The sequence below is a fragment of the Rana temporaria genome, chromosome 3 (assembly GCF_905171775.1).
Source record: "Rana temporaria chromosome 3, aRanTem1.1, whole genome shotgun sequence".
Lineage (NCBI taxonomy): Eukaryota > Metazoa > Chordata > Amphibia > Anura > Ranidae > Rana > Rana temporaria.
Window position 1 is genome coordinate 240,657,923 of NC_053491.1, and position 12,770 is coordinate 240,670,692.

Sequence of the window (12,770 nt, forward strand, 5' to 3'; positions counted from 1 at the left end):
ACATACCTGACATGTAGTAATGCTGTGGGGAGCGAGGCATGGTGAGGGAAACATCTCGATGGCTATAAAGAGGAGAATCAATATATCCTGGGCTGGATGACCTCCTCTGTCGCAGATCCATTCCTTCATAGATATCCTTTGGAGAGCAGGAAGTGAGACTGAATTAGAACCTGGCTGGCATTAAGAGAGATCATTTCTGAAATGAACAGTGACACATTAAAGACGAAGTAAAGAAAAACCACCCAAAAAGTTAAAATTGTTTAGGATCCAGTAAAATGTGCCTCTGTGACCTGTCTTTTCTGCCATGTAATGGCGTGTACACACGATCGAAGTTCCGAAACAAATGTTCGATGTGAGCTTTTGGTCGGAAACCACATTCCTGACGTTTGGAATTTCCAACAAGATTTGTGTGACCGTGTGTATGCAAGACAAGTTTGAGCCAAAATTCTGTCTGAAAAAAATTGATGGTTTTGTTGTCGGAATTTCCAATCGTGTGTTTCAGTGTTTTTAATAAGGATTCCTAGGAGGGCACCTTTCACTATAGTCTATGTAATATGCATCCATATTGCTGCACACAGAATATTGGACGTGTATGGCAGAATGCAATTCAGTATTCTGCTTCATTGCCTGCTTGGACAGAAGCTAAAATATATGGTGTAAACTCCAGTCAAAACGTTTGTTTTTGGTTTTGGGTACAGTTAGGAATTATAAGACTTCTGTCAGGTCTTATAATTGCAGTCTGATAATTGAGGGAAATAGCAAAGGACTAATAAGGTTATCTTATAGGTTTTTCTATCTTAAAGTATTGATGTTGATGTAAATAATCTGGTTCCTATGCAGGCGGCTTCTACACCCTAGAGGATCTTAGTGATCTCCTTTGGCTTGTAGTGTAATGTAACAAAAAAGGAAATTTAAATTTTGTGAATGATCGCAAAAAGGAAGCCTAGATTTCCTGTCAGCTTTGTATTGCTGATTGTGTCACTGAAGGTTTTCCCTCATGCCTGTCTGGGTGACAATTTCATCAATAGAACAGAAAGAAAATCTCTGCAACAAGGCCTCAGACTGAAATAATGTAACCAAAATTGAAACGTCAAACACTGCTACGAGGTCCAGTTATATATATATATATATATATATATATATATATATATATATATTCTAAGAAAAATCTGAAGGACAATCTAAAGAGTCTTTGAATTGTCACCCTGACTTTTTTTGGAATAAACCACTTAAGGCTTCATGTACACCCTGCCTACATTTACCGCTGCTTCAGGAAACTGCGCCGCAATTTTGCCACAGTTGTGCTGTGCTTTTCTATGGCTGGCGGTCAAAAGTTTTTTTTATCTTGAATGCGATTCTTCTGCGTTCAGGAGAGGGAGGTTGAAGGAACCTAACCGCAGCAGCTCCTAAACTCTGCTAAAATCCTATGTGTACATGGACACATAGGCTTTTATGGAGTTGCGTTTAGGAGCTTTGCCAAAAAATGCCAAAAGCTCTTAAACTCGAGTTTAGGAGCTGTTATTGTACATAGTATATACATCAATTTTGGTTACATTATTGCAGTCTGAGTCCTTGTTGCAGAGATATTATTTTACTTCCTGTTCCATTGATTATATTTTCATCCAGACAGACCGTGAGGGAAAACCTCCAGGGACACAATCAGCAATACAAAGCAGACAGGAGATCTAGGCTTCCTTTTGACATCATTCACACATATTGTGGTGACTGGCATTTGTTTGCACTGGAAGAATGCCTGTCACTGCAAGGGTAAACAATATAGTGTAGTTCTACTGTGGCAGCACAAACCCCCTTTATCATATGAAATGTACTGAGGGTGTAAGCAGAGTCCTGCTGTCTAAATTCTAATGCAGGCTTGATGATAAAATATCTAAATTCCCTTATCTTCAGTTTTCTAGAATAAAACAAGGAGTTTTAGTAGCCCTCAAGCTGTACATTGCAGACAACATTAAAACACAGTCACGAAGACCGTAGGCTACAGCTAATAAATCATTATACTGATGTAACAATGGGGTGTGTTTATAAAAAAATATTGCTTAGCTATTCGTATAGCAAATGACTTGTATATTCTTTCTGTGCAAATGGGGCAAAATCTAGATGAAGCTGAGGATCACAGGAAATAAATACTGATATGACCCATCTGCTTGCCCTAATGCTGTATTTCCCCAAACTACTCTATTTTTTATAAATGAAGAATATTCCACTTGCACAGAACAAAAGCAGATTTGCTGGACAAACAGCTATGCAACTTTATTTATTTATTTTTTAAGCAGAACTTTACCCAATTCCAGTTTAATAACAATTCAATTATTGTTCTTTAGCAAAAGAACACAGATTCCACAATAATAATTACGCTACCAAAATAAGTGTGTGCTGTAAAATGCCTCCAAAATTGCCCCTGTTTCTTCTTGCTGGGGCTCACCATTTTGTTAAAATGGTTGTAAACCCTTACAGACCACTTTCACCTACAGGTAAGCCTAGATTAAGGCTTACCTGTAGGTGCTGGAAATCTCTCCTAAACCTACACGGTTTAGGAGATATTTACACATCCCAGTACGATGTATTTGGTGCATGCACACTTTATAAAGGGCACGCTGTGCCGTTTCTAGCTGGGGTCATGCCGCGACTGACGCCACGCGACTCCGGCCAGTCACAGAGTCGGAGTTCGCTCCCCCGGAAGGAAGAAGGGTGAAGAATGGACGCTTCCTACAACAGGGGACAGCGGTGACATCGCAGGCTTCAGTTTCAGGTAAGTGACACATAATGGGCTACTATGTGATGCATAGTAGCCCATTATGCTTTACCTTTGCAGGTAAACAAAGAGGAAGTAAAACCCATCAGAGGGACTGATGCGTTAATCCACCTTGAATGTGCAGTTCTGGGAATCAGTTAATTTTTTTCATTTAACCTGCTGGTTGAGCAAAAAAAAAAAAAGAACTATGTGTGGCCTGCCTGTCTCTAAAACTATATGTCACTTTCTGCAATTCAAATGTGTGCATTTCCTTCATTGACTGTATGTCTTTGATCAGCTAGAGAGTAAGGGTAACAGAAGCTTTACAGTGCTGAAGGTCATAGTGCTGGCAGAAAAGAGACAAGTTCTGGCATCAGAGTTTGTCTGTCCACCTCTCCTGCTTTTCTTTTCTCTTTCCCTAATCTGTATTCCCTCCACACGGTCTGTGACATTCAGGTAGTTTACTCCCCTCTCAGCAGTTAATCTTCAGGCTGTCAGCAGATCGGCCTCTAGTGACTCAATGATTATCGGCACAGTACCGATAATACAGGACTACTGAGGCTGTGCAGAGCAGGATAACCCGGTGTATTGCTGGATTTTAAACAGTATAGGCACTTATTTTTAATCTTGTATATGATTATACCTGAAAAAGGGGCCAGCCTGAATTGATCTGCCAGGACTCAACTTTCGGACTAAAGTTCCACTTAAAATACTTCCCAGTTTATAAGTATATACTTTAGCTTTCATTACCGAGAAATGTATACAAACACAACAGAAACCACTGAATAGCAAGTGGTATATAGTTCTACTCAGTTGTTGTTGAGGTACAACTTTTAGGATGCTTGAATGTCAGGTCATTGCTGGCTAGCATTGCAGGCTAGAAGTTGTAGGTCAACAACAATTGGACAAATTCAAACCTTCTCTGTGATAGAACTATGTAGTCAATGGCAAAAGAAAAAATGCACGGCAGGAAGTAGGCTGGTTGCAAGCAGCATTATTGGGCTAACATTGGTTCTGTACCTCCCCATAGCTGTATCTTTCCAACATCTCATCCGACGTGTATCTGCTATAAGGCTCGTAAGAAATGAGGTCAGGGCGCTGCACTGCGTAGATTGCTTTAATCTTAGGAAGAGCAGCTAAATCCTTGTAATTTAGAATCTCATTGTTTACTTTAGCCTGAGAGAGAAATAAGGAAAAGAAGGGAAAAAAGAAGAGGTGACAAGAGCCCATATTTCCAGAGAAGATCCTTCTTACATTACCCAATGGGGGCTGCAAGAGGAGGAACTCTGCTCACTAAATATGGCTGAAAGAGTCAACAATATACAGTATACATGAGTCAGGGAAACATGCAGGAGAAAATGTGATTGCGATTGGATGAGATCTAACATCACTATATGTCCAGTGCACAGTCGGCCACAGGTACCAAACTGCTGTCTATGGTATTCACACATATAATCAATTGCTGATAGGTCATTATATACCAAATATTATATACGGTATAGAATACATACACACACATGTGTTATGGCCATGGATACTTACACACCTATGTGTAATTAAATAATATGACCCTGCTCTTTTTATAACCAAATGTTTAATATGAAGTTACACTATATCATTTTTACTTCAATGAAAGAAAATTTATTTTAGGGTTAATTAAACAGTTTCAAGTATACTGGGGTTGGCTGACTTGTGACCATCCATTGGCATATTAAAGATACATCTATTAGGATACATACAGTAAGCTGGCACTTCTGGATTATCTTTAAAGCTGGAGTATTAAAGCAAAGGTAAAGCGTATATAAACGCCAAAACAAAAATTAATTGTAGCTTTCCAGATCTAAGATATGCACTGATTTTCTTTTTCATATGGCCTTTTTTCCATTATTTTCATCTGGTGATACTTTGAATAACATCTCTCCTGTCTTAGGGTGACAACGTTCACCCACTGTACTGTATCTATGGAGGTTGTCAGGGTTGTAACCCACACTGCCCTTCTGATTTGGGCTACAAAAACACCTTTCTCTCTTCATCTACATTACACGGGCAAGGGAAATTGGTAGTTTACAAAATATAGCTGTGAGGGCAGACAGGGGAGACCCGTATTTTAATATTCTATACACTGTCTTGTCAAATCTCGCATACCTCATTCATCTAAGGTTGCATGCTGATGAAAACGGGAGCTACATAGTAGTAAAAATTGTTACGGTGGTTCTAAACGTTAAACCTTTTTTCACCTTAATGCATTCTCTGCATAAGGTAAAAAATGCCCCACTACTTATCCTATCCACCCCAATCCCTAAACACTTATCTGGCTTCAGTGATATCTCAGTTCCGGCTCTGCTCCTCTCTCTCTTCCTGGTTACATAGGAGACATTTAAAGCAGCAGCATCCATAGGCTACTGCTGCTGTCAGACAAACTCCTTGGAGGAAAGAGCAGGGACGAGGCCTACCAGCACTGTGTGCATCTATAGATACACACAGCCCAAGTTGGGAGTGCACCTGCATGGGTGCTTCCTTGGCTTGCTAAGGAGGCACCCGGAGGATTGGGGAGTGGACATCGCCAGTTGTGGACTGCTAGAAGCGGGGGTACCTCTCCTTGCACAGAGAAGGTAAGTATATATTATTTTACAAAAAAAAGCAGCCTTTTATACACTGGCGCCCCCCCCCCCCCAATCCTTGTGCCCGACCCCTAATCTACATGCAGGGCACCGGACACATGGATTTCAATCGAGTTTAAGCACATAATTAGTGCTTGAGGCTCTAATTGCCTTAAAAAAAGGGGTGAGCTCAGGGCACAGAGAACTGTGCCCTGAGCCCACCCAGTTGTTTGACATTAGCAAATTAATATTTGCTATCGTCTTCCTGATTCTACTCCTGGCTAAGTAGGGAGCGGGTCATGAGATCGGGTCTTAAACAAGACATTTTCTCCTTATTTGCTGCAGCTGAACAGAAAATCAAAAGAGTGAATGGAAAAGTATAAGCTACTAGTTCATCTGACATTAAATAAACCTGTTGTCCTGCCCTACATGGGCAAAACACAAGTTTATTTTATTTGTTTCTGAGTTACTGACCCTAAAGCCGGGTTCACATATGCTACGGCCGTGGGTCACAGCATGTGGTCCGGTGCGTCCCTGTTCGCCGATTCGGGTGCGAATCAGGTCCAAATTGTCTCTGAGTTTGCACCTGAATCGGAACCAAAGACGCACAGGACCCTTTTAAAATGTGGACCGTGGCCACCACAGAGCTGTGTGAACCGGCTCCATTGAGTGCCGGTCACACTCTCCTGTCATGCGAATTGGATGCTGGGAAGCTGCATCCAATTTTCATTTGTGAACCTGGCCTAAATAAGCAAGCAAAGTAAAGCCAGAGTGAAGTTGAAGTTGTTTATTGCAGGTTATGTGGCTTAGAATGTACTAAAGCAGTTACTAGAGCAGGATAACAGCTGGTATTTGGAAGTGGAAGACAACAATGGCAGCACACATATTCTATCTATACAGGTTTCCTTTAATTGTAAATGATTTGCAACATTGTGTGCATACACTCATAGCTGTCCACTCCACTGTAATTTACACAATAGAAAGCCTGAAATACGTATCCAGCAATCAATTAAAGGCAATTGTACTTGCATGATGTGTGTAATGTAATTCAGATTTTATTGAAAGAAAAAAAAAAAACAGACGCCACTAATGACTAGATACAAATCTGTGCGGTTTACTTTTTTTGGTAGTAGTGCAAGATCCCAATCAGTCATCCACATTGTCACACCCTGTCATACTAATAACATGAATGGTAGAGGGTACAATCAAAACAATGCATAGCTTATAAGCAGGTCAAATAGGAATTAATATGCAAATAAAAGCCAACAAGCAGGAATAACAGGAAATATAAAGCCTGCCAAGCAAACTATTTATGAATGTATTTTCCCACAAATACTTCAAGGAAATTTGATGTATACAGTATCAGCACAAGACACTTACGCAAATGACCCGGTTGGGAGAACCAATGCTGGATCCCGGGGGGGAGATTGAAGTCTCAGAAGCTCTTCTGTACTGTGAACACATAAATACAACACAACATAATCTATGAGTACTCAAACAATTGTTTTTATGTTACTGCTTTTAACCATGGAACATATGGTGCCACCAATCACACGTACAGTAGATACAAGATTAATAATACATGTCTATAGATAGGCAACTCCACTAGCCCATTTATGTAAATGCTACAAATAGGCCTCACTAGAAGGTTTATTTAAAAAAAGGTAATTTACCTTAACATGGACATACCGCCAATAGAAGAAAAACCCTGTGAAACTCATGTAACCAGCCCCATCTCCAGTGACAGAGTTCTCTTTGCTCCCTTAGGCAGAATAGAACTATGTAGGACTCCAAAGGCTCCACACTGTTGCCTGCATTTTACGAATAGGTTTTAGAAAGGGGGGAGTAATCTTGCAGGGTACAGGAGGCAGTAAATAGCAATATCCACTCTCTGTTAGAAGTCACCTTAATGATACTATGAGGGTGTTTGATCAGTTTTATATATGTTTAAAAAGTTTATGAATTTTAAACTGGTATTTATATATTTTTCAAAATATTTCAGTATGTATAAACACAAATATCACACATGACAAAGGATTCCCAGAGCAGTATGAGTTATCTAAAGAGATGACATAGAAAAATGTCTTTCCAGCTAGCCATGTCTTATGGAATCACTGGATTGAGAATTTGATAAGATGAGTTATTCCTTTTAAAATCTGTAGGTGAATTTCAGCTAATGCTATTGATCTATAATCAATAGGATTTTTTAGTGAGAAAATCTGCAACAGGGACATGGACAGCAATATAAAGCTTCTCCAATTAAGAAATGCATTTCTGTCTGTGTTGCAGTTGCACATTTTCTAATTTCCTGCCTGGTAAAACTGTTGTCTCTTGACAGTAAGAGGAAATATCTCCAACTGTGATCCTGATAGCAGTAAGAACCCAACAGGGATTCCCAACTCTATCCAAAACTAAAGAAAGAAATGTTTTAGCTGAACATTAATTTTAATGTTTCGGGGGTTTCATGGAAATCACTGTGACTTGGGCTCCCATGGCCTCATGGGGCAAGCCTCCTTCCCACTGACAATGGACCCAGGACTGAGAAGACCCCCCTCTTGGGTTTACAAGGAACCTTTTCACTTCCTTAGGTACCTGGCTGGCTGTGACTTATACCAGCTACCCTTTCCATGCAATTAGAGCTGAAGGGACTGTTTCTTGGACCCTTTGGCATACTGTGCATAGTGCAACTATTATCCTGGGACGATGTGTTATGTGCAATAGGTGAATTCCAGCATATGTTGGGTTATACTTTATTTTCTGTTACAGGTTTCCTGGCATCAAGTATTGTTTGTTGTAATTAGGTTTAGGTGATAAGCCCTCACTAATCATCTCCAGATCCCAGACTGCTAGGTGCCGGGAAGGAATCCATTGTTTTCTTGTGTTTGATTCTTTATTTGTTTATGTAATGTAATTTTCTCCTGGAATTGTAATGTGTGCCATACTTTTCTAGGAGGAAGGTTTTCATACTGGGGTGTTTATTAACAAATTCAGTCCTGTTTTACTCCAACATTGGATCTGTCTGATGCCTGGGGAACATTTGGTATCTACAGTCCTAACCTAATATAGTGGCCCTGTCTTGTAATTAGGAAGGTTTGGCCTGAAATTGCTATATTCTGGTTCCAGAGTGAAAAAAGCTGTAGTTTGGTGGGGATACCTAGTCAGGGTGTCAGGCAGTCTGTCACAACTAAGCAGACCAGAATCAGGAAAATATAAAGTTTGTTCAAATGAACCAGAAGGAACTTTCCTTGTGTCCTTCTTGTGTCAGTCGTGAATGATGATGCCATGATTGAGGAGGATACAAAAACAGTAGGAAATCAGTTAATCTGTATCTACCCTTGCAGGAAAAATTGTCAAAAGGTTCATGTGAAAAATCTAAACATGTCTACCATCGGAAGAGTGTTTGAAGAGTTTTGGTTTGTATAAAGTATAGTTCTAGAATTTCTAGTATAGTTCATATTTATAGGCATTCTTCAACCATACTATTGGAAACAGTTGGCTAGCAATACACATAATAAACACATCTCACGCTTTTATTAAAGGAATTATATTAGGTTATGGCTGGTCCTGGTAATGAAGTCTAATGTCAGGAAATTTTTAATTCTGTTTTGGATAAACCTCGGAAGGCTAAAGCCTCGTACACACGATAGGTTAACCAAAGGTGGTCTGAAGGACAGTTGTCATAGGTTAACCGATGAAGCTGACTGATGATCCGTCACGCCTACACACAATAGGTTAAATAACCAATCATGTCAGAACGCGGTGACGTAAAACACAACGACGTGCTGAAAAAAACGAAGTTCAATGCATGCGTCGACTTGATTCTGAGCATGCATGGATTTTTAACCGATGGTCGTGCCTACCGATTGGTTTTGACCTATTGGTTAGGAATCCATAGGTTAATTTTAAAGCAAGTTGGCTTTTTTTTAACCTATGGTTAAATAACCTATGGGGCCCACACACGATCGGTTTTGACCGATGAAAACGGTCCTTCAAACCGTTGCCCTCTGGTTAACCTATCGTGTGTACAAGGCCTAAGAGCCTCGGCCAGTGTAATATTGGTCTCTTTGTCCCTATTAGAGATATTTCCACTCACTTCCTGCTAGGACAGGAAGTGATGGGAAATTTCTTTAATAGGGAAAAACAAAAACACATAAAGCATGGAAGAGTTAGAACTTCTGACAGTGTTTTTATTTCTGCCTAAGGCTTCCTGTTTTCCTCCATTTCTTGTAATGGTATCATTGTGACATGAAGCAAGGGGTTAACAGATATAAAAAATGAGAGAAATCATAACTCTTTCCAAATCTTTTGAAAACGAAAAAAACAAGTTAGGTTTTAAGTAGATAGAACTACAAAAGAACAAAATAAAGTATACAGTAAATACAAAAGAACTATTGTGACCACTTCATTTTCTTCAGCATCTGCTTGATAAAAATTCTGAATAAATCATGACATTTACATGAGCTACTTTTTTTTACATTTAATAGTCTCTCTAGTATTTTCTCTGCAACTCCCCTGTGCACTGGAACAAAATGGATTCATTAAATCCATTCTGGAATAAACAGTATTTTGTCATTAGTAACAGTTGAGCTGAACAAGAGATAATTGGGCCCCCCTGACTTGTTGCATCATCCTGTGTACATCTCATTTGTGCATTTAGTGCAGAATGCATTAAACCAGGAGGGCATCTATTATATATGAATATCACGTTTCATGTGGATTTCTTTCCCTTTTTTGACTTTGCGGAAATTGAAGATGTGTTAGAGGTCCAGGACACTATTTTGCAGTGCTAGCTGTTGTGTATGGGCCAAGCATTTGTCATTTACTAAAATGCAAGGACCAGAGTTCAAATAAACTGCAGTGTTATCAAAGATGGTAAAATGACTCGCACTACTTGCAGCAAAACTTCCATATATTTCCACAACACCAAGAATCCAGGGTGATCTGTTATGTAAATTCCATCCAAAACCACTCTGGCCTACGTTTTCCTGCCCCCGTTTGTCTCCTTTTTAGGGATCAGTAAAGAGGACTGGGGGGGAGGTCAGTACACAAAAATGTAAGCACTGGTCTGAAATTGCATTGTACAGCATAAAAGGGAATGGCGTTAGGATGTGTGAAGGAACTCCTGATGGGGAGAAGTCTACACAAACTAGATGATATTCATATATTGTAAAATATTTTTCAATGTTTTCAAAAATTTCTAATTCACCAACAGTCAAGCCTCGTACACACGACCGAGTTACTCGTCAGGCGAAACACATCGAGTTCCACGTCGAGTTTCTTGTTAGGCTTGTCGAGGAACTCGACAAGCTTGCTTTGCATACACACAGTCAAGACAAAATCTCCTCGTTCTCAAACGCGGTGACATACAACACATACAACGGCAGGGGAAGTTCGATTCCACTGGCTAAACTCTTGGGGCTGGTTTTGCTAATTTCATGTGTTTGCGTGTTAAGTAAAAGTTTGGTAAGAGACAATTTGCACTTTTCAGTCTGTTACAGCTTGAAAAATGTGTTATCTCCATTACAAATGCTACTTTTACTCCCGTCTCATACTTTATTCTGAGCAAGCGCGGGTTTCTTAGCATACACACGCTCGAGTTTCTCGTCTGAAACCAGCCCGACCAGGAACTCGACGAGCCAATTTGAGACTCCCGTCGAGGAAATAGAGAACTTGCTCTCTTTTTGGCTCGTCGAGTTTCTCAACAGTTTCCTCAACGAAAATGTACACACGATCGGCAAAAAAATATCTCCCAGCAAGTTTCTTGCTGGTTTTTGCCTCGGTCGTGTGTACAAGGCCTTAGGCTCCAAGCACACTGGGCATTTAGCGTAGGTGTATGGGTTTCTGGCGTTTAGCAGCGGCCAAAGGGCACAGAAGCCCAATCCAACCCCACTGCCAGCAGCTTGTCAAATCCTATAAGAGGCTTACAGCTGCTGCGGCTAGACGAGGCTGAACAGTGCACTAAACAGTGTCAGCGGTGGAGCGCAGTGGAACGCAGTCAGGGCGTGGCTACAACGGCGCCACAAGGAAGTAAGGAGACTGCGTTCCACTGCGCTCCACCGATGACCAATCAAACCGCATCTGTATTAATGGCTGCTCAGCACACGTGCGGCCCCTAGACGTGGAGGACGGCGGTGATACTGGTGATACCTTTCCTTACTCTGCTCATTTACAAGTGATTTTCCTGTACGGGCATTATCAGATGGGATGTTTAACTGTTTGGGGGGCGCATTTGTAAACAGAATTATACTATTGTAGTGCTTTTTTGTTTCCCTGTGCCTTCACTGAGTTTTAATCCCATGACCTGTTTGAAAGAAAGAGAATATTCTGACATATGAGAAGCTATTTAAAGCTGTGTTTACCTCATTTGTGGAAAGTTACAACCACAGTGGGAAAGCGGGACCCACTTATTGGTGAATTCTTTGGATTGGTGTAAGGTGCTCTAAACACCTTTTCTTTGATCACCTGTCACAATATTTATCTTTTCTGGCTTTTAGGTCTATCTTTGGAACTGGACCACATGCAGCCTTATAGCGCTATTTTATCATTTGAACACCAGTTCTGTGATTTTGATACATTGTTTTATATCTGCTTTGAATGGTTCTGTTTCATTTCCATTTTAAATTGTTGCTGTCGGGTTAAATACCAACTACAATCTGTAGGTATTTCCCCTGTTACTCTTTCTCTTTTTTTAGAGATCTATATCTGACAGTTTCATCTCAGAAATAGTTGATACATTGTTCCTGGCGCCGAGAAGTGCATTGCAGGCCTTTATTGTGCACCCTTTTTCTATACTAATTATAAATACCTATTTACTTTTTTTTACAGCAGCACCTCCGGCTGCGACCGCCTAGCCAATTTTGTCACTCCTGGGATAGCGGCGTTATGTATCCCAGCAGTCCATGCAAATCGCCTAGTGACGAAATCTTGCATTATTTCCAGAGTGGCATTACTGCACAGGCATGAGATCGAGAGGTGCATGTTGGGTAGCCAGCTGCTCTGAATCCCGTAAATGAATAGAAGAGGGCTTTAGATGCCCACAACCTGCCTGTTTCTGATATCTAGTTAGTATTCAAATATTTTAACATAAAAAATTACACATATGACATGTTCCAAATGTTGCTGTATATGTTGAGACGAGTACGGAGGAATGGTTAAAAAGTATTTGGGGGACTGCAACTCCGCTTTAAAAAATAAAATCAATATGTGGATGTTTTGGGCTGGAGAGTGGGGGAAGGGGCTGGTAAATGTCATTTACCAGACCCTTCCTTTTCTGAATGAACACAGTGATTTATCGGTACTGATTGCTTCTGTGTCTATTTATAAATGAAGCATAGTATAGCTGAGGCTGCAGAGAAATTGACTGGGGAATCTCTGTCACCAAAGCCTCCCAACAAGGCTCCTAAAAAAATTGTGAAAAAATA

The 12,770-nt window shown here is 40.4% G+C and overlaps 1 protein-coding gene across 2 annotated transcripts in view; it reads right to left on the bottom strand.

Moving 5' to 3' along the window:
* Positions 1-12,770, bottom strand: part of ABLIM3 (actin binding LIM protein family member 3) — a 349,775-nt gene that overhangs the window by 58,820 nt on the left and 278,185 nt on the right. Inside the window, exons 9-11 of one of the 2 annotated variants that reach the window (XM_040344529.1) lie at positions 6,730-6,801; positions 3,770-3,925; positions 7-136 (exon numbers count right to left, since the gene is read on the bottom strand). In XM_040344529.1, the coding sequence (XP_040200463.1) occupies positions 7-136; positions 3,770-3,925; positions 6,730-6,801 (358 nt within the window). The remainder of the gene's footprint in view (positions 1-6; positions 137-3,769; positions 3,926-6,729; positions 6,802-12,770) is intronic. The other variant, XM_040344528.1, reaches the window with a different exon arrangement.